Genomic DNA, 26,718 nt, shown 5'->3' with positions numbered 1-26,718 from the left:
ACTGCATAAAATGTCACTGGTTCCAAAAAAGTGTCAAAACGGCCGCCGCAATGTCACAGTCCCGCTAAAAATCACTGATCATCACCATTACTAGTAAAAAAAAAAAAAAATAAAATGCCATAAATCTATCCCCTATTTTGTAGACGCTATAACTTTTGTGCAAACCAATCAACATGCGCTATTTTTTTTTTACCAAATATATGTAGAAGAATACATATTGGCCTAAACTAAGGAAGAAATATTTATTGTAGCAAAAAGTAAAAAATATCGTTTTTTGACGCTCTTTTTTTGTTTATAGCGTAAAAAATAAAAAACCACAGGGCTGATCAAATACCACCAATAGAAAGCTCTATTTGTGGGGAAAAAAAAAGGACACAAATTCATTGGGTACCACGTCCCACAGCCACACAATTGTCAGTTACAGCGAAGCAGTGCCGTATCGCAAAAAAATGGCCTGGTCATTAAGGGAAAAAACCTTTCAGTCAATAAGTGGTTAAGCTTCATAGGTTGACTGTGATGCTAGTAGTTGCTAAGTGTCAGGTTAAGCAAGTACAGCTTCATTTATAGGGGATTCTATTAAATGACCGTCTGAGGCTTCAAGTGGCAGAATAATCTGTAAAAACCCTATTGCAGTTTAAAAAAATAAAAAAAGGGAACCAGATACAATGAACACTTCTTTATTTTTTTTTACAGAAGCTAAAATTTAAATGTCACACTGTTGTAAGTAGTTAAACTTCTCTTCTCCATTAGTCCAAACTCCACTCCCCATGGCATTTAGCTGCAGAGAGGACTGTTGCATTCCGTGTGGAAGCAGCAGCCTCAGTGTAGCAGTCTGACACCCTATGCTTAGACACAGCTAGAGCTATGTAATCGGCAAGAAGCTTAAAAATTGCTGACTGCACAGCTATGACCTTGACGCTATGTACTTCAAGACAGACAGTAACAGTCCTCTTTGCAGCTAAATGTTAGAGTTAAGACTGGCACCAAACTGGTCAGAAAGTAACTGCACAAGCAGATTAAACCTTGACATGGGTGGATAAGCAAACTACTTCACCTAACAGTGATTTTGGTATACCATGAACAGTAAAATAGTGGTAAATTTGATCACTTATCAGTGCATTTGCTGCAGTAAAAGCACCCACAAAATGTATAAAAATTAAAAAAAAAATGCTATATGAATTAGTCTGCATAAAGTGGAAGGCAAGTCCAAACCTAACTAAGCTTAAAATGTACTCTCACCCATTTTAGCCTATTCTACCTAACCAGTAAAGGAAAGGGGACCATACCTACCTATTCTGAAGTCGCTACAGTCCAGTCATATGAATGGTTTCCTGCACCAGCTTCAGTGTAGAGGAGGCAAACCCAACAACTGATGCTCAATAGTAAGCCTAAGGGTAACTTCATTGCACGGGCTCTGCAACTGTTGTCAGCGATCTCTTCTCTTCACTAAAGCCAACGCTGGAAGATCTCAGGGCAAACCAGAGTGACTTTAGAAGTATACAAATCTTTCCTTTTACAGGGTAGATAACATAGAATGGGGTGAGAGTAGATTTAGCTTAGTTAGGTTTGGATTTGCCTTCCACTTTAAGAAATCTGGAGAGGTAGGCAAGTAACCACTCTGCTGGTGGGATTCCCAGGTATACGATTACCATATGTCATAGGAAGGTTTTAAATATACAGCTTTAAATATAATCAATCGAGAGAATAAACCACACTCAAAATAAGTATGCAAGATATTACGATAAAGTCAAAGAGCATGGTATACTCAGCCCTCAAATTTTCCACTCGCCTACTTGTATTTTGTGAGTGGAAAATGAGGGCTTGCAAGGCAGGGCTGTTCTCCCAGCGATCTCCTTGGGTAAAGACAGCATGGAGGAAGAGGAGAGCCGCGCGATCAGAGCAGGATAGCATGCTGTTACAACATATATTGCAATTGTCCCCACTCTGCTTGACACAGCCCGCCTCCTCCTGACCCCGTGGGCCTGTGACAGAATGCCGTTCCAATGCTGGGATGCGGGGCTGTGTCGAGCAGGGTGGAGACAATTGTAATGCAAGCTGTAACAGTGTGCTATCCTGCTCTGTGATTCTGTGGCTCTCTTCATCCTCCAGTCATGCATTCCTCTGCCCAGGCTGCGTTGAGGGGCACAGGTGAGGCTGCATTGATAAAGAAGTTTTTAATATTTATTTTTATAATGGCGTGTTTAGGGACAGGGTAGGGGTTGGGATGGCTCACCGGTGGCGAGTAACTCTTGAAGCCCGGCTAGTAGCCCAGGGCTTGAAATTTTGAGCCCTGGTATAATTATGGCTCATTAAACCACTTGGAGATTTTTACCTACAAAAGACTTACCTGTAGGTAAAATGAATATCTCCTAAACCTGCCTAGTTTAGGAGATAATCACCCTACATGTTAGCCTGGCATATCACGACGGAACTTCAGAGCTCCTTGAAGAAACGCAGAGGGAACATGTCAGCCTCCCCCCAGCGGTGACCGGGTCCCACTAGGGGGGCTTCGTATTTTATAATGTGCTAGTATACAAAGCACACAAGCACATTATGCTAGTGTCTTGCAGTTTTTTGTTTTTTTTTGTTTTTATTTTTCAGTGGTTTACTACTACACTGGTGGTGCCCTGATCCCATAGCTCAGTGGTTCTCAACCCTGTCCTCAAGTACTCCCAATAGGCCGTGTTTTGGGAGTTTTCTTAGATAAAATAGCTGTCCAAAATACCAAGCCATTGACTCGGATTTAAAGCACCTGTGCGAGATAAATGAAAACCTGCAAACATGGCCTGTTGGGGGTACTTGAGGACAGGGTTGAGAACCACTGCCATAGCCGAATCAACTGTAGGAGACAGTCCTGGCGCTTGCTGAACATTCTTGGGTGCCCTGAAGCCTTCTTCACAAATGCAGTGAATATGTATTTTATGGGATTAAGTTATTTTTCATGGCAAAGAGGGACTTTGTAATTAATTGCAATTCATCTGATCACTCTTCATAACATTCTGGAGTATATGCAAATTGCCATCATAACTCAGGCAGCAGACTTTATGAAAATTAATATTTGTGTAATTCTCAAAACTTTTGGCCATGGCTGTACACTAGAGTTTAAAGTGTATATATTAAAATGATAAATTACAAGAACATATCTGGAGAAAATGTATCATATCCAAGTACATCCAAAGTTTTATATTAAATGCCAGCGAATGTAACATGTTCTAGTCAAGCGGGAAAAAAAAATTAAATCACACATTACTCACCATTATACAGTGAGCCCCCTTCAGCATATTCCATAACAAGACATACCTAAAACATAGAAGTACATTATTTGTACACATTCTACAATAATCTGGAATATATAAAAATTCACATATAAAAAGATGAAATATTACAAGTGCTTTGAAAAAACAGGTGACAGAAACCAATCCTATTTATTGCTTTCAAAGTGCATGCATTAAAGTTGCCTTGACAACCAAATACTTGGAACATAGCTATTATATATACACACTGTAGTATATACCTAAATAGGAATATACTGGACATTAACGCAAGCATGCGAGATAAAAATATAGGGATGCAGCAATACAAAAAAAAAAAAAAAAAAAAAAGAAAAAAAAAAACAGACAGACACACACACACACGATTGGCCGAGTTAATCTGTAGGCAAGCAAAACCATCCCAATTAAAATGCGATTAAAACATAGAAAGATCTGCAATAGATATGCTAGTACATTAACCACTTTCAGACCGGACCAATTTGCTGGTCAAAGACCAGACCACTTTTTGCGATTCGGCACTGCGTCGCTTTAACTGACAATTGCGCGGTCGTGCGACGTGGCTCCCAAACAAAATTAACGTCCTTTTTTTCCCACAAATAGAGCTTTCTTTTGGTGGTATTTGATCACCCCTGCGGTTTTTATTTTTTGCGCTATAAACAAAAATAGAGCGATAAATTTGAAAAAAAAACGCATTATTTTTTACTTTTTGTAATAATAAATATCCCCCAAAAATATATAAAAAAACATTTTTTTCCCTCAGTTTAGGCCGATACGTATTCTTCTACATATTTTTGGTAAAAAAAAAATCGCAATAAGCGATTATTGATTGGTTTGCGCAAAAGTTATAGCGTTTACAAAATATGGATAGTTTTATAGCATTTTTATTAATAATTTTTTATTATTTTTTTTTTTAAAGTAATGGCGGCGATCTGCGATTTTTATTGTGACTGCGACATTGTGGGGGACCCATCGGACATTTCTGACACATTTTTGGGACCATTGTCATTTATACAGTAATCACTGCTATATAAATGCAGTGATTCCTGTGTAAATGACACTGGCAGTGAAAGGGTTAACCAGTGGGTGGCAGTGTAGGGGTTAAGTGTTCCTAGGGGTGTGTTACTAACTGTGGGGGGGTTGGGCTTTCATTTAGTGTACACTGATCTCTGCTCCAATCACATGGAGCAGAGATCAGCGTCACTAGTTGCTAGGCAGAATGGAAAAATGTTGTTTATACAGCATTTCCTCCATTCGGCCGCTCCGTGAGACGATCGCGGGGATGCCCGCGGCGATCGAGTCCGCGGGTCCCGCGACCGGACTCACGGGGGTCCCGACCAGCGCGGAAGCGCACCGCCGGCGGCGCGCTCCCGATGGCACGGCGGCAACGAATATTGGATGTACATGTACGCCAATATGCCTGCCCGTGCCATTCTGTCGACGTACATCGTCGTGCGCTGGTCGGGAAGTGGTTAAAGTGGATGTAAACCCAAATTCATGAAATTTGAGCTGGGCACATATATCTGCAGTGTTTTGTTATCTCTCTTCAAAGCACTATGTCCCATAGCTTTCTCCTGCTCTGTTCTTCTGTTATCAGCCTGAGAGGATACTATAAATAGATTAGCACTGAGCTGAAAGTCTCTACCTATGAGGATATATAAAGCTGAAGACAGCAGATATACATGTAAAACCTATGTAGGGAGATGATACATCTGAGGCTGTTCACTTCACTGGGTATATGTGAGGGTTTACATCCACTTTAAAGTAAACAGGAACCATAATCGTATTAATGTTTTCAGACTTGTATTTAAAAGATTACATTTAAAATAAACACATTTCTACAATGCGTATAAATGCCCTTGTTTCTATGTACACTAGAGCAGTGTTTTAAACAGCAATGCTTAAAAAAAAAAAAAAAAAAAAGATAATAAAATCAGATTCACTACTATAATGAATATGGCCAGAGACCGTGTGATCTAGCTGCCTGGAAGAATATGTTGCAATTTTTTATGTTGCACAATATTTGTACAGCAGTTTATCACAGTTTGCAAGAAAAAGTACTCTTTCATTTTAGTGCATAGAAAACAATACCCAATATTTTTTGGCAAGATATTAAAGATGATGTTACGCCAAGTAAACAGATAAATAAAATGTCATACTTTAAAGTTGTGTATGCTTGTGGAATGGCCACAAACTATGGTACCTAAAGTTTTGCATAGATGACACTTTAAAAGCCTTTACAGGTTAACAGTTTTGAGCTAGAGAACTGGCGCTATAATTATTGCTCTCACTCGGATGTCTGCGACGATACCACATGTGTGGTGCGATCATTGTTCACATGTGGGACCTACATGTGCGTCAGCATTTGCGAGTACAGGGGGATAGTGGCACTTTAAAAAAAAAGTTTTAATATAATTTATATTTTTAACTCTGTACCTTAAATTTTTTTTTTAATGACCTTTATTGCTTCACAAAGGATGAACAACATCCCTTGCGATAGTAGGTCCTCTTTTTGGAGAGATCTGGGATCTTTAAAATCCCATATCTCTGCTCTGGACTCCAAAGCGTCTGATCAAACTCAGATGGTTTTTTCAGATGCTTTTACAAGCCAAAACTAGAAGTGATGAAATCCTTGCCGCTTCCGGTTTTTGATGTCACAGAGGGGGAATACAAAGTTCCTTGCGCTCTGTGTAGTGCATCTGATGCAACTGGTTGCATTAGTACAGGGCTCACCAGACTGGAGACAGGGAGCCCCTTCTGCCCCCCTGTAAAACTGATCTGGTATCTGTAAAGCTGCTCACTTTTACAAGAAAGCTCACTGCCCAATCAAGAAAATGATATCATGGCTGCAGCTGTATATAAATGGTACAAAGGCCTGTATTGACAAGCATTTGGCTGTATCCACAATCTTGCATTTGACATCAGTGAGACCATTCTGAGATGCAAAATTCATAGACAGGTGCATTTGTTTTGCAATTTACCTTATGATGCTCTGTATTGGACCTACTTTGGGAGGATTTTGTGTTTTTATAGACTTGTATGAAGAAACTTTGGAAATAAAAAGCCCCTCAACACAAGCCCCATTAGACTAGGAAATGAAGATACATTATCAGAAACTCCCTTAAAGAGGAAATAAACCCTGATGGGTTTTTAGTTCCTCTTTTTTCCCCTGCAAAGTAAAATAATGGGCTAGTAGCCCATTATGTGCCACTTACCTGCAAACAAATCCAGCGATGTCCCTGGTGGTGGCTGCATCCATCTCCACCCCTCTTCCTTCCAGGGCAGTGGACTCTGGCTCTGTGACTGGCTGGAGTCGCATGTGCGTCAGAGCTGCCAGTCACGGCACGAGCCGCGATTTCAGTGCGCATGCACTGATGACGTCTGCGTAATTGTATATGGCAAATATTTCCTAAACCTGCACAGTTTAGGAGATATTTCCAGTACCTATTGGTAAACATTATTATAGGTTTACCTGTAGGTAAAAGTGGTGTAGGTAGGTTTACAACCACTTTAACCCCTTGGAACCGCTGCCTCCCGGCCCTTTAAAAGGTGTTTAGGATTGTGGGGTGGGGTTTACAATCACGTGACCGCTGTGATCTGCTGCCATGGCAGTCACAGGATTGGAAAGCTCCTGATCGCAAGTACCGAGAGCTTTCGGTTAACCGCCGGTAACTGTGTCATTTATAAACACTAATGAACGCAAATATGCAGCAGCTCTGTGCCAAGGCCCACCTGGCGAAAGGCTGCATATGTGCATTTGGCCGGAGCCAAGGTGATGAGGGACATAAACCTCACATAAGTCCACTTATAACAATAGCAGTATTTTAAGAAGACAGCCTTAAATAAATATTACTTACAGGATTTAGGCAGGCTCCATACAACTTCACAATATTTGGGTGATTCACACGTGACAACTGTCGAAGCTGAAATGAAACAAAAATTTAAGTTATGGAAAAAATGGTAAAAAGTGCTAAATAGCAAAGCCACACCATTCTTAACCACTAGCTGACCAGCCACCATCATACTGCGGCAGGTCGACTCTCCTGGGCAAATCTGTACATTGGCCCTTTAAACAGCTATAGCGGGCGCGATGTCCACCAGCCACGCGCACCAGAATGGGGATGTGTGTGTTCTGAGAGGACCGACAGATCGTCCGTTCCTACTAGTTAGGAACAGCGATCTGGCGCCTACTCTAGTCGGTCACAAGGGAACACATTTAAACCCCTTGATTGCCCCCTAGTGTTAACCCCTTCCCCACTAGTGACATTTACACAGTAATCAGTGTCAATGGTCACAAAAATGTGTCAAAAGTGTCCGATCTGTCCGCCGTAATCCCACAAAAAATTGCAGATCACCAGCATCACTAGTAAAATAAATAAAATTCTATAAATCGATTCCTTATTTTGTAGACTCTACAACTTTTGCGCAAACCAATCAATATATGCTTATTGCATTTTTTGTAACCAAAAATATTTAGAAGAATATATATTATCCGAAAATATATATATATATATAAAAAAAAAAAAAAATTCTTCCTCAGTTTAGGCTATTTATTATAGCAAAAAGTTAAAAAAAAATGTATTTTTTTTAATTTTCGTTTTTTTTGTTTATAGTGCAAAAAAAAAAAAAAAAAAAAAAACACAACGGCAGAGGTGATCAAAAGCTGCCAAAAAAGGTGTCAATTTTGTTTGGGTACAGCGTTGCATGACCACAAAATTGAAGCAGTGCCATTATCGTGAAACAATGGCCTGGTCACTAAGAGGGGCAAATCCTTCTGGGGCTGAAGTGGTTAAAAGACAAAAACACACTCAGTGAAACATTGTACTTATGAAATCTTAAATTCTACAAGTACACTAGAGGTGTAAGGCCCTTTCACATGGGCTTTTGGCTGTGGATAGATGAAGTTATCTACCTCAGCTAAACCCAAACAATGCAGTTGCCGGCAGTTAGAAAAAAAAATTCTATTTGACTGCACCCAGGACCGATTTATTGCAGCCATCTGTACATAATGGCAGGTAATCGCAGTGTACTATTTCTCCTGCAGATAGAAGCAACAAAAGGAAAGAAAAAAAAAAACAGGAAGCACATCAGAAATGGCAAGAATGTTCCAGCGCAACCACATGTAAACGCAGCTAATCACAATGTACAACTGCAAGTGATCGCTGTGCCTGGAGTCTTGGAATTTCAAAATAACAAAACATGCTTTTAACAGCAGCAGAGCAGCCTTCCATGTGAAAGAGGCCTAAAAGTAAATGAAAAATAATCACACAAAGTTTTAAAGAATAAGTTCACTTTTTTGGAGCATGTTACACATCACACCCATATTTAGGGTGTAACACACTACAGCACATGTCCTCCTCACATGATAATGGACATTGCACCCACTGTCAAATTTTGAAAACAGCCACACACAGCCATGTCATTGATTCACAGAAATCTGTGAATGAACAAAACTACACGTCTCGTCTGCACTGTGGCAGGTGGCTTGTAGTTCGATGAAATGCAAGAGCAACGATGAGCTCCCTTGTAGTTCATTGACAAACCCTGCAACTTTCAAACCGACAGCCTGTACCAAGGTATGAGCTGAAAGAGCTCTAGAGCTATTCTGCAGGAGAGACTGACAATGCACCCATGATCCACCAGAGCCATATACTGCTTCTAAATTGCTTGTATTATACACACACAAATTGTTGTTCAAAAACATTATTCAGGTAATGCATATTTTTATACATCGCTACATGGTCCATCCACATACCATACCTGACCGATGTCCCTAGAAGCTAGACACTAGCTACTCCAGTGACCTCCACATTCTTCCCTGCTGTGTCCTGAACACAGGAGGTTGGACACTCAGCACAGGCACTATTCAGAGATCACATTGCATTCTCTGAATTAATGCAAAGCATTTTTTAAAGGGACGAGGTGGAGAGCATGACATCACTGCCCTGTCCCCCTCACCTGGTACAATCAGAGAAAGCCGACTTCCTGTGTACAGAACGTAAGCAGGGCAGCTGCTAGGTGTGGGACCTGGAAGCAGATTGAGATCACTGGAGTAGCAGTGTCTACTTCAGCCATTTCAAGCTTCCAGGAGCTTGGCCAGGTATTGTATATGTATAGTGACATTGGTCCAATTTCTCTTTAACATTGAAAAGAACAGTCACTATTCACAAAAAAGACTTTTATTCCCAGAAGAAATCAATGGTTTATTTTTGCATTTAATTCCCGATTCACATAAAATGATTTGTCATGTGCATTACCTCTACAATAAAGGCCTTTCTTTCAGATTCACTTTCTATTTGCTTTATAGCCACATCTTTTCCTCTCCATTTTGCTTTGCAGACCACACCGAAGGTTCCCCTTCCAACTACCTGTTAGTAAAGAGAAAAAATGTTGTTAATAACAGAGCTTTACACTTTTCAACTTAATCCACAAAAGGTAAAAAAACTCAAAACTAGAGCTAATCTCGGCAGATTCCTGTTGTGTATGGGCAGGCAGAATGTACCAAGTTAAAAATCGATCGATCGAGCCGCTAGCAATAACCATTTTCTAAGAATACAATGTCTTGGCAGGAGGGATTCCCCTATCAGAACTGTTGATGGGGGAATCATGCAAATTTCTTTCCTGTCAGAATGGAGTAAACCACAGAAGATACAACATATACATTGTATATATTGTACTTATGCGATACACACACCCTCCCCCAGTACAAAAAAAAATAAAAAATCTTTTAAAATTCCACAATCTGAACATAGATACACCCCGTCTACGAAATAATTTATACCCCTTCACCACTTATGTTCAAAAGTTCAGTGCAAGAGCCTCTGATCCTAGTATATGATCTATTTGGCTGTTGAATGTTCAGGCAGCACTCTTCTCCAACTGGGGCATATATACAAAATTTGCCTAGTATTAAAAAGGATCCCTAACTAGAAAAAAAAAAATGATCTAAGGATTAAAATAAATAGGTCATGGGCTGCCAGTGCTACCGATCTGGTTGTCTCTGGCTGCAACACAGTCGCAGAACTGAAAAAAGCAGTCAGTCAAGCGAGGAATACTGAGCGAAATATTTGTTATGATCCTAAACAGATGCTCTGTTTTGATAATTCAAACTATTAAATATGCATGACAGCCAAGCAACCAGCATTTTCAGTAAGAAATGCTGTGGCAGTGGTTGCCTACATATTTCACTCACATGGTTTCCTTCAAAGTGACTTGCAATGATGGATACATTTTAATCTTCCACTGAAGTGGTACTGACTACCTCCTAAATTTAACGTAAAATTACACCCATAACATTCATATGCACAGCACGTTTTTAATAAAACACAGTAGGTATATCAAAAGTTTACCAATATACAAACACTCTTGATGCAGAGGGTATCAGGAAATAACATGTCAAAAGGCAGATGTGGCTTTTTTAAGGAAACCTACAATGGACACACCAAATCTGCAGAGGGTTCCATAGAGACCATGAATAACTAGCCTATGTGAGAGCGCTTGTACTGCAACACTAGTGACAATCTGTCATCAACCTGACCGTTCTAGGATTCACTCCCCAGATACTCCGTTTGTCTTCAGGTCTGTGAATGCAACAGCATCAAAAGAGTAACTGAAACCGAAATAAACCACTTCAATTGCACCTCCCCGATGAACTGTTCTGGTAACCCTGTCAGAGAAATCTGACATTTGTTTGCTCTGATCACTCCGCAGGGACACTGGGATGCCTTGTTTTATGCAGATACCAGGGCACAAGGTAATGAATTATTCTTCTCTGCAACATTTCCATTAATTATTTTTCTACAGGAAAGCATAGAATATCTCCATGTACAGCTACAGTTACTTCTCACTAAGAAATAAATATTGGAAAGAACCTGTTTAAGTAGACTCAATGAACCTTGGAAAATAAATGTATATAAAAAAATTATAAAAACATTACCCAGAGGAATGGCCCCAGGAACTGCTCTTTCTGCTCAGCATTTTTATTTACATGAATTATCTGCAATCACTATTAAATGATATAGTGACAAACCACATGAAATGTCATCTTCCCCTAAGCTGGTGCATGTGCAGTATATTGCTCTATTATACAGAAAATCCAGTAATCACAACATATATATGTGTGAGTCTTTACCGTATATGTAAATCAACAGGAAGCAATCTCTGCATTAAAGTGGTTGTAAAAGGACATGTTTTTTTTGTTTTTTTTAAACAAACATGTTATACTTGCCTCCTATGTGCAAGGGTTTCCATGGAGGCACTCATGCAGGTGCACTCCCGAGTCCTGCTGCTGTGTCGATTGACACAGACAGCATGACTGCCCCGCCCCCCATGTCACGGAATTTGACAATGGCTCCCGCTATCTATCAAATGAGGACCCGAGACAGGGGCCGGAGCTGGTGTGCTCGCCCCTGTCACTGGAACAAACGGGGTGCAGGCAAGTAAAAGGGGGGCCTCTGCACTACAGGTTTTTCACCTTAACCACTTCCTCCACGCCAATGTACGTCGGCAGAATGGCACGGCTGGGCACAAGCACGTACCTGTACGTTGCTTTTAAAGTGCCCAGCCGTGGGTCGGGAGCGCACCACCAACGGCATGCTCCCAACCCGGTCCTGTACTCCGTGACCATGGTACCAGCGGACCCGATCGCCGCTGTTATCCCACGATCGGGTCACAGAGCTGAAGAACGAGGAGAGGTCTGTGTAAACAAACCTCTCCCCGTGCTTCCCTGTGTGGCAGTCACCGATAAACTGTTCCCTGTTATAGGGAAGGACGATCAGTGACGTCACATGCAAGGCCTCGCCCCCATACAATAAAAAAACACACATAATGTCATAACACCTACACTGCCCCCTAGTGGTTAACCCCTTCACTGTCATTTACATAGCACCGATTGCCGTATAAATGACAATGGTCCCAAAAACGTGTCAAAAATGTCCGATGTGTCCGCCATAATGTCGCAGTCACAATAAAAAAATCGCTGATCAGCATCATTACTAGTAAAAAAAAATATATATATATATTAACAAAAATGCTATAAAACTATCCCCTATTTTGTAAACCAGGGCTTGACAAATTTACTTTAAATCTAGGAGCCAGCTAAAAAAGTTAGGTGTCTTTTTTTTGGCTAGCGTGGGCTGGAAATGCCCAGGGCAAGGCAAGTAATTTGAGCCATCTAACCCCCCCAACCCCAACTTACAGCAGAGCAGCCAGCAAATAACCCTGACGTAATGCCATCAGGGTTATAGGTTGACTGAAAAGAATGACAAAAACCTGTTATGTGGAAACTCAGTATTATGCCGATTGCCCTCCCAGCAATTTTCACATATCTTCCCCCTCGCCACTTCCTCCACAGCTCTCACCTCTTCATAAGTTGTTCCCTTCCCCCTACTCTTTACAAATTTCTCCGCCCCCCCCCCCCCCCCCAAGTATATGAAGAAGAAAAAAAAAAAGCTTTAGCTCTGCTGCGGGTGAGCAGCAGAGCTAAGTTTTTTTTTTCTTTATTGTTTTTAGATTTTATAGGGTATCTCCACCTTCACACTTAATGTATTTTTTTTTATCTTTTTTTTGTTTTTTTTAAGACCCCACTATCGGCCTCCTCACTGCTGCCGTCCCATGTGCACTTATCTGTCTTGTGTAACGTCATCCTCTGCCACACCACCCACGGTCACTGGTGTGCATTTCTGTACACTTGAAACCATCCGTACACAGACCTGGAAGTTGTGAGGAAGCATAATCTTTGCAAGGGCTCCTGGCCATTGCAAAACGGCCACCACCAGAGGGCGCCAGATTCCAGGACTGCAGAAGGCAGCAAAGTCGCGGCCTCAATTATCGGCCGGCACAGCCCGACGCAATCGCGTGCCGGGGGGTGCACACGGAGACAGGACACCCCAGCCGTGCTGCCCCAGGTCGCTAATTCTTGTTGCAAATGCGACCTGGTGCCTGGGGTTTGTCGAGCCCTGTTGTAAACGCTATAACTTTTACGAAAACTAATTGCGATTATTATTTTTTTTTACCAAAAACATGTAGAAGAATACGTATCAGCCTAAACTAAGTAAATTTTTTTTTTTTATATATATATTTTTTGGGGATATTTATTATAGCAAAAAGTAAATATTGCATTTTTTCAAAATTGCCGCTCTATCTTTGTTTATAGTGCAAAAAATAAAAAACTGCAGAGGTGATCAAATACCACCAAAAGAAAGCTCTATTTGTGGGGAAAAAAAAAAGGACGCCAATTTTTTTGTCCCACAACCGTGCAATTGTCAGTTAAAGCGACGCAGTGCCGAATCGCAAAAAGGGGCCTGGTCCTTTGGCTGCAAATTGATCCAGGGCTTAAGTGGTTAATGCATAGAATGAATTAAGGTGAAAAACATTGAGGGTTTACAACCCCTTTAAGCCAGGTACACACAGGCCGAATATCAGCCTATTCAACAGAAAACGGATGACATTCGGCCTGTGTGTCCAGCTTCTGTCAAAGGGGCATGCCAGAAAAATCATCTGCCGATCAGCCAATGGCTGCGAGCGCTGACCAGTGTGTTTTGGTGGGGGCTGTCCCTCTGACAGAACACAATAGTTCAGCAGGAAGATGATTGTACTAACATTGCATAGTGGTTCCTCCCAAGCTCTTCTGTTTTTTCATTCAGCCCGAAATAAAAAACAAAAAACCCCACAAACAACCTGATTGTGCGTACCAGGTGTTATCCATCCATAAGTACATATCCAAAGTGCAACCATTGAATCAGTTGTATATCTCACAAACATAGGCAGTGGTGGTGTATTTCAAATTCTCCAAAATACATATATCATACTAGCATATATGGATGAGCCCACGGTTCGAGTTATACATAAGTTTGACAAATTCCAGGGCGTTTACGGGAAATTTGAGTGTATGAAAATGGTGGAGACCAGGAGAGGACACAGTGGACAGTCAGGATTGATCGGTGCGGAGATTGGGGAAGTTACAATCGCCAATCTGCCTGTATGGCTTTCAATAAAGCAGCTGAAAGCCACAGGAGGGAGAAGGGAAGCTGCTGTCAGCAGGGAGATCAGTGATCTTCCTCACCTCCACATTGATTGTTCTTGAATGTCGAGGTATCGGGTCAAGCATCGGAGTATTTGCAGGAGTACAAGTACACGTGCAAATGTTTGATGTTGACACCGATAATAGTATCAGTATTGGTGTGACCCTACACCCTCCACCACTGCTCCCCATTGAAATCAATGCGGCAGCGTGGCTATACCACCTGCAAAACGCCCCTATTGAGGCTTATTGCCGGAGGTCTTAACCCTTTCTCGTCCGCTAGCAAGCGGTAAAAGCGTCCTGCTAGCGGCTGAAATGCGACACAAATCTGACAGTATTTTTAGCTGCGTTTTACCGCCGACGCTATGGGCACAGCAGTGTGAAGGCCATCTTAGAGCGACTGCACTTCCAAGTGCACTTGCAGTGCAAAATGGAGTTGCCTTTCATAAATAACCCAAGTGTCCTATCCACACTAGTCATGCGATTAAAACATTAAAAAAAACAAAAAAAAAATAGAAAAAAATTGTAAAGACGAGAAAAAAAAAACAAAAAAAAATACTGGAATTTCGACAAAATCCAAAAGCAGGTATAGTTGAATCTAATTCCAAGAAACACTGTGAGTCTTCAGTAAATGGTGAGTTCACTCTTCACCCATTATTTGGAATCTCACTCATTAACAATATTTGCCTAGCTTATTAGGACAATCCACCAAGACAGCCCCTAAAACTGCAACAATCCTCCACAGCTCCAAAAAGATCCCGCATGGATGGATGGATAGAAAGAGGCTCACATAATCTAATACAATCACCACCCTTTTTTTTTTTTTTTTTATTATTATACACCAATAAATTCTACTCACAATACAAAGTAAAATTACAGGCTCAAATTCCACTATTCCTCCAGAGACACTTCAAAAGAGCTCAAATCAGCAATGCACAGGAGACAAACTGCCTGTTGTTCTGTTCCTACTTGGTTCACAAAGCCCAGCAAGGCTCACACTGAACTCCTTGCCGAGTTTTCCGACTTATAGAAGTCTGCAATGACGGCCGCCCAAGTCCAGAGCGCCAACAGCTGTCCAAGTCTAAAAACAAGGTCCGCGCAAGTCTTGGAGCGACCACGGGCGCGCAAGTCTAGGAGCGACCACGGGCGCACAAGTCTAAAAACAATGTCCGCGCAAGTCTAGGAGCGACCACGGGCGCACAAGTCTAAAAAAAATGTCCGCGCAAGTCTAGGAGCGACCACGGGCGCACAAGTCTAAAAACAATGTCCGCGCAAGTCTAGGAGCGACCACGGGCGCACAAGTCTAAAAACAATGTCCGCGCAAGTCTAAAAAACAATGTCTGCACAAGTCTAAAAACAACGGCTGAACAAGTCTAGGAGCGACCACGGGCGCGCAAGTCTAAAAACAATGTCCGCGCAAGTCTAGGAACGACCACGGGCGCGCAAGTCTAGGAACGACCACGGGCGCGCAAGTCTAGGAACGACCACGGGCGCGCAAGTCTAAAAACATTGTCCGCGCAAGCCTCGGAGTGACCACGGCCGCCCAAGTCTAAAAACGATGTCCGCGCAAGTCTACAGCGACCACGGGCGCGCAAGTCTACAGCGACCACGGGCGCGCAAGTCTACAGCGACAACGACCACGGGCGCGCAAGTCTCCAATGACAATATCCATGGAAGTGTATAATGACCGTACTAATAGAAGTGTACAATGACAGTGTGGTGACAAGTGACTTGAAGAGGCTCAGTGTCCCCCATAGCACTTCGGTGTCTCCATCTCACCTCTTCCACCTCGATCTCCTTGTAGTCGATCTCCTCGAAGTTGAGCACTGGAGGGGTTTCAATCATGTCAGCGGAGGAGGCAGACATGCCGCGCCTTCACCTAACGAATGGGGGCCCCGGGCAGAGGCTGACAGCAGACAGGGACTGGAAGGTCCGGGGCCACCGTACACTTGGACTTTACTGGCGGCCCCGGCCCTGCACCGTCCGAGCCACCCCCACTGCACGGCCCGGCTCTCACACCCACACACCGGGGACCAGGCGTACGAGGAGCTGCGGCCGCCGCTACGCTGGCACTCTCCCGAACCGAGCATACATACAGCGACTGAAGCTGCACAGGCCGGGAGCAGACTGGCGGTGAAAGGGGCGGCGCTACCGACTACGTCACACACTTTCCAAAGAATTCAGAGGAAGTCTTTTTTTTTTTTTTTTTTTTTTTCCTTTAACAAACTTTATGAGGACTTGGAATCATGAGCAAGTCACTGTACAGAGTATGAGATGAGTGCCAAAGTGTGCTCCCCTCTGCACTGCTGACTGGAGTCATTACCTACCCAGCAGTCATCATACACCCCAGATCAGCACAGCAATGTATACACCTACCTCCCAACTTTTTGAGATGGGAATGAGTGACACCTATCAGCAAAAGTATGTAGACATAGGACACACCCCTGCCACGCCCCCTTAAAGGGGAATTGTACCAAAGAAAAAAAAAAAGATTGGTTAAACCCACAAGTGCTTTTTTTATGACTACTATTCCTTTATATTGGCTTTTGAAATTTACAAATGCAGCAATTTTCGAAGCAGATAAAAGGTTTAGTGCTGGAAAACACTTTTTGATAGACAATAAAAAACGGAAAATTGTATACTTACCTTTCTGTAATTTTCCTTTCCTGTCGCATCTTCATGGCAGCATACACTCTGGGTTGTGACTCTGCCCCCACAACCTGATAGGACCACATAGCTATAAGATGAGGATACGCTCCCTGCCCCGGTATTTTCTCTATATATGAATCACCTTTGCGGGTGGGATATTGTATGCTGCCATGAAGATGCAACAGGAAAGGAAAATTACGGAAAGGTAAGTATACAATTTTCCAGTTTCCTGTCCCATCATGGCAGCATACACTCTGGGGATTAACTCGCATACTGGGCGGGAGATGCAAAGGTAAACATTTATTAGCAAGGAATAGAAGAGTTGGCTTGAATAATGGACTTTCCAAACTCTACTGTTGATAGCCGAGCCGAGTCCACCTTGTAGTGAGAGATAAAGGTGTTCCTGGAGGACCAGGTGGCCGCCCTGCAGATGGTTTCCGCTGAGACCCTACAATACGCTGCCCAGGAGGTGGCCACTGCTCTAGTGGAATGAGCCCTCAAGTCCTCAGGAATTTGCAGCTCACTCAGCAAGTAGGCTTTTCTAATGGTCTTCACCAACAAGGAGGCAATGGTTCGGGCTAACGCTGCTTGACCTCTCCTAAGGCCGTAGGGAATGATGAAGAGGTTCTCCGATCTTCTAAAAGATTCAGACGCTGAAAGGTACTTTAGGATGTTGCCTTTTACATCCAGGGGATGAGGGTCGCCCTGGTCTGTGTTAAGAGCGGGCAAGTTAATTTCCTGGTTGAAGTGGAAAGAGGATGCTATCTTTGGGATATAGCGATCCGAGAGGCTTAGAACTACCCTGTCCGGGTGTATGATCAGATATGGCTCTTTAATCAGTAATGCTTGCATCTCTGAAACTCTTTTCGCTGATGTAATTGCAACCAGAAAAGCGACTTTTAGTGTCAGGTGCCAGAGGGAGATGTTTTCCAACGGAAAGAAGGGCTCTCAGATGACCGATAGGTCCCATGTCGGAAAGGAAGGCTTCCTAGGAGGTCTTAGTTTAAGGCAGGCTTTCTGAAATTGCATGACAAGGGGATCATAAGCCCATTTAACCCCTGTCAGGACGGATAGAGCTGACACCTGAACCTTCAGAGTACTAGAACTAAGACCTTTGTCTAAGCCTGACTGCAAGAACTCTAGGATCAGTGGAGCCAAAAGGGAGGATAGATCCCAGCCAAGGTCCTGAGCAAAGGCCACAAACTTTTCCCAGACCCTGCGGTAGGTGCAGTTGGTGGTAGGTTTTCTGGCTTGGAGCAGGGTATCAATTACCTTCTGGGAGCAGCCCTGACCTATATACCTAGCCCTCTCAGCCTCCAGGCCATCAAGTGCAGCTTCCCCGGATCTGGATGTAGTAGCTGGCCCTGGGAGAGCAAGTCAGCTGACAGAGGCAGAGGAAGTGGGTCTACCGTGCTCAGAAGGGTGGTGAACCATGGCCTCCTGGGCCAAAAGGGAATCACTGCTATCACCAACGCTGTCGATCTCTTGAGTCTTAAGAGAAATCTCGCTATTAGGGGAGTCAGAGGGAAGATATACCCGAGGTGGAAGTTCCAGGGATGCTGGAGGCAAGCTGTCCCCTCTGCAGAGTGGAGACAAGGATTTTCTGGTGTTGTAACAGCGACTCCTGGCTGTCTGAGAGGAGGAGAATGTCATCCAAATAATGGTGGACTCGCAGCTCCCTCTCCCTCAGATGCGCGATGATGGGAAGAAGGACCTTTGTAAAGGTCCTGGGAGCCGTAGAAATTCCAAACGGGAGGCTTCGGAATTGGAAGTGTTTGTGGTTTACCGAAAAACTGAGGAACTTTTGGAATTCTGAATGGATAGGAATGTGAAGGTAAGCGTCCTGTAGATCTATGGAAAGCATCCAGTCCCCCAGGTTTATGGCCTGGAGGATAGACTGGAGGCTCTCCATCTTGAATGCTTCTACCCGGATAGAGTGGTTTAGGTTTTTTAGATCCAGGACCGGACGCAGGTCCCCTGATTTTTTCTTTACTAGGAATAGAGTAGGATAGGATTCCTGACCACTTTGAGATAGGGGTACCTCCATAATTGCATCCTTTTGGAGCAGATCCTGGACATATTGGGTCAAGGCTAACCTCTTTTGCTGGGATGATGGGAGGTTCGTTGGGCAAAAATGGTCCCCGTGGGATGTCCCCTGAATGACCATCTGTGCCCGACACGAACGGTGGCTAAAGTCTAGGGGTCTCATCATTTCCGCCCAGACCAGCGTGAACCTTGAGAGTCTTGCCCCCACCACTGCTGGCTGGGCGGACGCACCTTCAAAAGGACTTCTGGTCAGTAGATGCCGGGTCCTGGGCTTCTGGAATTTTAGGAAGGGCATCTGAGGGGCCTTCCATTTCCTCCTGTACTCCCTACCAGGCCCGTAGGACTTGGCATCCCTGTACCTATCCAGGAAGTTACGCTTAAAGGGAGGAGGCCTCTGAAGCTTTGGCTTCTATCCGAGGGTATAAGCCCTGATTTTCCGCCAGTAACCTTTGAAATAGCAGAGTTCAATTTGGCGCCGAAGAGGTTTTCGCCATCATACGGGATGCGGCAACAATTAGACATGGAAGCAGGGTGTGCCTCCAAGGTTTTGAGAGCTCGTCTGGCCATCACCGAGGACAACATAGCTCTGGATGCGGACTTAATTGCATCCACAGACGCCTCTGCTACAAAATCCCCTGCAAGGCTTAGCTCCTGCAGGGCCCTAACTATCTGGTCTTGGTCTGCGCCCTCGGACACAAGCTTTTCCGTGCTTACTGACCAACTGGCAGTAGCCTTACCCACAGCTGCAAGTACCACTGCCGGCCTGCATGCGCCTCCTGCTGCTAGGTAAGCTCTCTTGAGATCTGTATCAATCTTCCTATCTAGGACGTCCTTGAATGACACAGCATCCTCCATAGGGAGCGTAACGTGCCTGGCTAGATGCATGAGGGATGCATCCACAACTGGCGGAGAAACTAGAGATTTAATTTTAGGCTCTTTTAGGGGATATTACTTGACAAGCCGGTTGTTAAGACTTGCTTTCCTCTCGGGTCTCTGCCACTTGTCCTTGATAAGCTCCTCTAGCTCATCAATGAAGGGGAACGCTTCGGGTTCTCTTTTCAGATTCGGGAAATATTTTCTCCCTTTTTGTTGGGCCTCCTGGGTTCCTCACAGTTGATGGCCTCCTTCACTGACTTAATGAAGGGCTCTATTAAGGAGAAGTCAAAGCACGCTGATGCCTCTAGTTCTTCCTTATCTGAAGGGGAATCATGCTCTCTGGAAATACTTGGGGGGGGGGGGGGGGTGGCGAAGCACCCTGTAGAGATAATTCCGTGTCCGGAGCGATACGTGGGGCAGAGGACTCCGTGAGCTCTATGTGTTCTTGCCCTTTCTCCCTGGTGGCTTCCTCAAAGCATCTGCGGCATGCCAATCTGTCTGGAAGAGCTATGGCCCCGCATACCCAGCAGGCATTTTTCGGATAGATGGGAGTGGCATGCTGACGAATGGCGCCTCTGGTCAGGGGATCTCCTTCGGCAGGAATGGCTGCGCCTTGATCGAGACCTGGAGCGACTTCTCCTGTGACTCCCTTTCCCTGAGCGACTTCTTCCGCCTGAATGGCCCCGCCTATGGCCAGAGTGGCTTCTTCTATGCGAGGAATCTCTGCATCCCGATCCAGATGATCTTGCGGATCTGATGGGGCTAACCATTTAGGTAGCATTAGTGGTGTCCTGCTCTCTTTTTCGATCTTCTCTACTTACCAAACTCCTCCCCTCTTACCTATTAGACTGGCGGTGGTCTGCTGGAGCAGTGGTCTCCATAGATAGGGAACAGAGGAAGCCTAAGAGAGAAGGAAAAAAAGGGGAAGATACTTACCAAGGCAGAGAAGCAACACTGGGGTAGATATTTGCAGATGCAGCAGTCAAAGAAACTTTAGCTAAAGCAAAAAGGCATTAGCAGTGAAAAAAGGCATTTTCCCCTTTTAAAATTGTCGCCGCTGTCACGTCCCGCTCGCGCCATCTTGGAAATTGGAAAGAGAGCCACAGGCTGCCCAAACTGCACACTGAGCATGTGCAGAGCGGCAGAACATCCAGGATACAGCACCGGCGCTCTGTGGGACTACAGAGCCCAGCAGGAGAGGAGAAAAACATAGAAAAAAACAACTTAATGAGGCAAAAAACATTAAAGGCACCTAAAGAGGCAGACAATGGAAGACAGAGTGATACGGAGAGGAGGAATAGCTGGAGACCACCGCAGGTACTAAGCCTATTTAAGGCTTATAGATCAAGTTTTTATTGTATGCCTTCAGCCTATTTAAGGCTTACTTCCAATGGCTGTAGAGGCAATGCTCTTGTTCTGCTGCAGAGAAAAAAGTATTCATACCCCTGAGATCACCAGAGTGGGGTTCCTTCCATTAAGCTTCCTTTAGAGGCTGTGGCGGTAAGGACTTCCACCCAGGAGAGGCTAGAACCTGGCTGGGACGAAGCGGTAAGAGGGTGATGATCCATGCGGTCCCATTAGGTGAGGAAAAGTAAGAGAATTCCGGGGCGGGGGGCATATTGTCATCTTATAGCTATGTGGTCCTATCAGGTTGTGGGGACGGAGTCACAGCAGTGTATGCTGCCATGATGCGACAAGAAATGCATTTTATATACATCTATATAGATCAGACCAAAATGAGGAGGGATGAGGGACAGAGGGACATTTCTCCAAATCAGGGACAGTCCCTTAAAATCAGGGACAGTTGGGAGCTATGGTGTACTTGCCTAACTCAACAACGATTTGGGGTTCATATTACCCCCATTGACACCAGAATCGTTTGGTGTCAGTAGGAGCAGCAGCAACAATTCAGGGTTACATTTTCTTTTATCCCACTGACACCAGTTTATTATATCCCACTGACACCATCAATTCAGGGTTTATTAAATCCCACTGACACCATCAATTCAGGGTTTATTATATCCCACTGACACCATCAATTCAGGGTTTATTAGATCCCACTGATACCATCAATTCGGGGTTCATTATATCCCACTGATACCATCAATTCGGGGTTCATTATATCCCACTGACACCATCAATTCAGGGTTCATTCAATCCTACAGACACCATAAATTCGGAGTTCATTATATCCCACTGATATCATAGATTCAGGGTTCATAATATCCCACTGACACCATAGATTCAGGATTTATTATATCTAACTGACACCATGGATTCAATGTTTATTATATACTACTGACAGCATCAATTCAGGGTTCATTATATCCCACTGATACCATTGATTCAGAGTTTATTATATCTGACTGACACCATTGATTCAAAGTTCATTATATCCCACTGATACCATCAATTTGGGGTTCATTATATCCCACTGACACCAGGAATTCAAGGTTCATTATATCCTGCAGACACCATAAATTCAGGGTTCATTATATCCTGCAGACACCATAAATTCAGGGTTCTTTTTATCCCACTGACACCATCAATTTGGGGTTCATTATATCCCAATGACACCATCAATTCAGGGTTCATTATATCCTGCAGACACCATCAATTCCGGGTTCTTTTTATCCCACTTATACCATTGATTCAGGACTTATTTTATCCCACGGACACCATCGATTCAAGGTTTATTATATCCCACTGACGTTCTCAATTCAGGGTATATTATATCTCACTGACACAATTTGTTTGAGATTTAGTGTTGAAAATATGTTTATTAACGTTTTCATATAAAAGACAGTGAACAACATGAGAAGAACATAATCCATAGATGGTTACAGGTTCATATATACAAGGAGTCTGGTATGGTAAAGCCTGGGAGAAAGGCCGTCTTCTGGTATATTAAATGATTGTAGTTAACGGTTCTCGGAGTTTACAACTTAAATTTAATACTTGTAAGTTGTATTGAGTAAAAGAAAAAAAAAGGAAAGACTAGAGTATACATGCGACATGATACAACCTTTAGTAGCAGTGGCAAGCCTCCATCCCTAATATGTGTTGAACATTTAAAAAGAGAGGGAAGTGGGACTTTGAGTGAGGCATGTTACTGAATAGATACTTTGATTAAAATTGTTTATTAAGTACAAATCACATCATGAAAAGTGTCAATCTGGGATACAGGACACAATTTACTATGGTAAAATTATTTAAATACATTTGTTTAAATATACAGTTATTCTACAGAATATAATACAACATCATTAACAATGCAAATGCATAGACACACTCATCCATTCATAAAATCGATAAACATAAGAAAGACTAGTAGAAAAAAAAAGGTGGAAAAGGGGGGAAGAATAGGGAATAGATGGGGGGGGGGGTAATGGAGTTAGTCAGGAGGGAACATTTAGACATAAGGTAAGGGGGAATGGTGGGAAGGGTTGGGAGGGAGCTGGGGAGCATTAAGAAGTTTTCTTCGGGCTCGACAGCTTATTCATTAGGGTGTCAAAGGTGGAGAAGCAGAGCCAGACAGACCATAGCGTTGTAAATTTAACATATGTATCATTATCAAGGGCCAGCATCTCCTCCATCCTCACATGTGCACGTTAGCCAGTGGCCCTATTTAAGGAAGGCTGCTGCACTTGCCCAGTGCTGTTTGTCTGCAGCTCTGTATCTGAATCTCCTGCAATCTGCCTGCTGTTTGTATCTCTGATCCGGCTTCCGACTGACCTTTTTGACCTCTCCTGCCCTGACCCCGGCCTGCTTGACCTTGCTTTGGATTGTACCTCTGTTGCAGAACCCCTGCCTGCCTGTACCTTGCTTCTGCCTGCTGAACATATCTGACTGCATTACCCGTTGTGACCCGGCCTGTCTGACTATTCTGTCCAAGTGTGCTGCACCCTGTTCCTGCTGCCGCTGCTCCTGTGTCTGCTGATCGCTGTCTGCTTATCCACCATCTGCCTTGCAGTTCCAGTATCCAGGAGGACCCAGCTGCTGCTTCCAGTCACACACTCCTACCCCGCTGCGCTCACGGGACCACTGTCTCCATTCCAGTGGTCCCTGAACCAGAGCTGTAAGAGAGGTCTTCTTCCGTCAAGTCAGGCTCACCACCAGATACCTAACAGGAGGGCCCTGTGTGAGAGTTTGAAGATCAAGCTGGCTCTGTCATCTGCCTATCACCCCCAGACCAATGGACAGACTGAACGTACCAATCAGACCCTGGAGCAGTACATCAAATGTTTCACGTCCTTTGTCCAGGATGATTGGGTGTCTCTGCTGCCCCTTGTGGAGTTTGCATACAACAACGCCAGTCACTCAGCCACAGTACAGTCCCCGTTTTTTTGCCAATTACAGGTTTCACTTAACCTTTCTTACTGACTTTCTTCCAGAATCACCAGTTCCAGCAGTCCAGGACACCGTGACCTTCCTCAGTCATAACAACCAGGTTTTACAAGAGGCGGTATCCAAGGCCCAAGCAGACAGTAAGAAAGTCTTCGATCGTAAGAGAAGAGGAGAACTGCATGATGTGTAGTTCTGAAATTGCAGCATGTCTGCATTTCTCCTCACTTCACTGGATGGAACTGCATGTCACCGTACTGCAGGATAATGCACTGCATTGCTGTGTGGACACATGAATGAAGTGTCATTATGTGTCACTACAAATAAAGTTGAAAAAAGCTTAAAAAAAATAAATAGTAAGATGTGCTGAAATGAGCATTGCTCTGCTCCCTGCTAGACCTGACACTGACAGCTGCCCTCTGTGCTACAAGTCTCTAATCAGGTCTGAATCCCAGCATGCTGAGTGACTGCAGCTCTGGCAGGCTTTAGGGCTGGAATCGTCAGGTATCATTGACAGCCACAGCCCACCACAAACGCTTGGAGCTGAATAGATTAGCACCATATCTCTTTAATTCAGGACATGTCTGGTCCATTGTTACAGGCCATACATACATGAGGTCACATTCAAATATTTCAGTTTTCAGGATTGATCATGATTTCCAGGATCTGAAAGAAGTGTCACCCTGAAATGTACCTAAACACCTTCCCATTAGTTCATATTTTTCTGTACATAATCCATGGAACGTTACAGTTTACCATCACCACTCAAGATGCAAGAAAGCTGGAAGTTGAACATGTGCAAGATCACACAAGTTGTATCTATAACAATTGCATGAGGCTGTATGAAAATGTGGTTGCAAATGTGTTCATTGGATATAAGTACATTTTACTACTGGACACAAACATTGCAATCCTTTCTATCAAATTTTCTTCAACTGGCCATATACTGCAGAACCTCCTCTAGGGTGTAATGGTGCAGTGCGGATGCATTGCTCGCCACTGTAACAGTGAATGGCACCACAATCCACGCACAGCAGTGCACAAGTTACCTTGTGCTGATGGTAAAGCTTGGTTGGATATTTGTTTTACAACACAAATTCATGGAAATGATAACTATTATGTTGCCCCCTGAACTTGAGGCCCCCTATATTCATTAAAGTGACCACTACTGATTTAAGAATTGGTGGCAAAGGACCAAGAGTTTAGGAGGGAGCAAAATAAAGACCTTACTAGGGGTGATCCTGGGGCCAGAAAAGTTTATATATATATATATATATATATATATATATATATATATATATATATATATATATATATACATACACAGGGCTTTTTTCAATGGGAACGCAGGGGAACACAGTTCCGGCACCTCCACCACTGAATGTATGTAATGACAAGGAGTGCTGGGTTGTGTTACAGTGTCTATTGATGCTGGCTGCTGATGGATCTATTGTTGCTGGAGGGGATCTATTTCTGCAGAAGGGTTGATTGCTGCTGGGGAGGTCTAATGTTGCTGGTGGGGGGTCTATTGTTGCTGGGGTGGGTCTTATGTTGCTGGGGGGTCAGTTGTCGCTGGGAGGGATTTACTGTTGAGCGAGCAGTCTATTATAGCTGGCCGCTAGATGTTCTATTGTTGCTGGGTGGCATTTTGTTGTAGGTGATCCATTGTTGCAGGGGGGATCTATTGTTGCTGGTGCATCTATTGTTGTTGGCTGTAGGGGGGGGTTATTTTACTGCTTTTCTTATTATCAATTACAAATTCCATACAAATTACTTAGTACCACAAATGTTCTGTATTCTCTAAAAGGGGCAGTACTGGGAGGTGGGTAGGGGGTGGAACCAAGGACTGGTGCTCAGAGGTAGGTAGGGGCAAAGACAATGGGTAACTCCCAAAAGGGGGAGTTCCTGAACCTATTCTCTGAGAAAAAATGCTATATATATATATATATATATATATATATATATATATATATATATATATAAGAGTAATAGCGCCAGGTATGCAGTTTAAAGGCTTTTTAGACCACTTTTATTGAATATAAAGAAAATCAAATCCATCCAGGATTGCCAACGCAGGGGTTTCAACTTCACAGTACTACACATGGAAAATACAGAGCCTCCTGGCTCTTTAGCAGAACTGCTGCTCGGGTTCTAGGCTTCAGCCCTCTTTGCCATATAACAGAGTTCCTGTACAAACCCTGTACCTTTTTTTCAGCTTTTGTGCTACTCAGCCCACAGGCTTGGGCCCTCTGTCTAAATATACCATGCAGCTATTCATACTTCTCCCTTGCATGCCTGGACCCCTTTGGGAGGGTGGAGCCCAGAACCCCGGTCCTGACTCTACTATCATGCCCACGCACACTTGAAAAAAATAATGTTGTCCCAGCTAGCCCTAAATCCTCGTCCCAGGATTTGAGATTTCCTCCCAACCAGATTGCTGCGAAATCTCCAGTCTCCAGGTCCCCAACTGGACTTTACAAACCTCAGAGAAAACTGACACACACATTTTCCTCC

At 43.7% G+C, this 26,718-nt stretch overlaps 1 protein-coding gene across 5 annotated transcripts in view; it reads right to left on the bottom strand.

Annotated features, from left to right (window-relative positions):
• Positions 1-16,447, bottom strand: part of MAP3K7 (mitogen-activated protein kinase kinase kinase 7) — an 87,298-nt gene extending 70,851 nt beyond the window's left edge. For all 5 annotated transcript variants that reach the window (XM_077487238.1, XM_077487239.1, XM_077487241.1 and 2 more), the window contains exons 1-4: positions 16,069-16,447; positions 9,527-9,637; positions 7,127-7,192; positions 3,255-3,300 (exon numbers count right to left, since the gene is read on the bottom strand). In XM_077487238.1, the coding sequence (XP_077343364.1) occupies positions 3,255-3,300; positions 7,127-7,192; positions 9,527-9,637; positions 16,069-16,155 (310 nt within the window). In that variant the 5' untranslated portion in view covers positions 16,156-16,447. The remainder of the gene's footprint in view (positions 1-3,254; positions 3,301-7,126; positions 7,193-9,526; positions 9,638-16,068) is intronic.
• Between the last annotated feature and the right edge of the window lie 10,271 nt (positions 16,448-26,718).

Source organism: Lithobates pipiens, unplaced genomic scaffold (genome assembly GCF_037356315.1).
Source record: "Lithobates pipiens isolate NorthernLeopardFrog02 unplaced genomic scaffold, aLitPip1_a1.2 Scaffold_18, whole genome shotgun sequence".
NCBI lineage: Eukaryota > Metazoa > Chordata > Amphibia > Anura > Ranidae > Lithobates > Lithobates pipiens.
The sequence above is the reverse complement of the archived record's forward strand: the minus strand, read 5'-3'. Positions and strand labels throughout refer to the sequence as shown.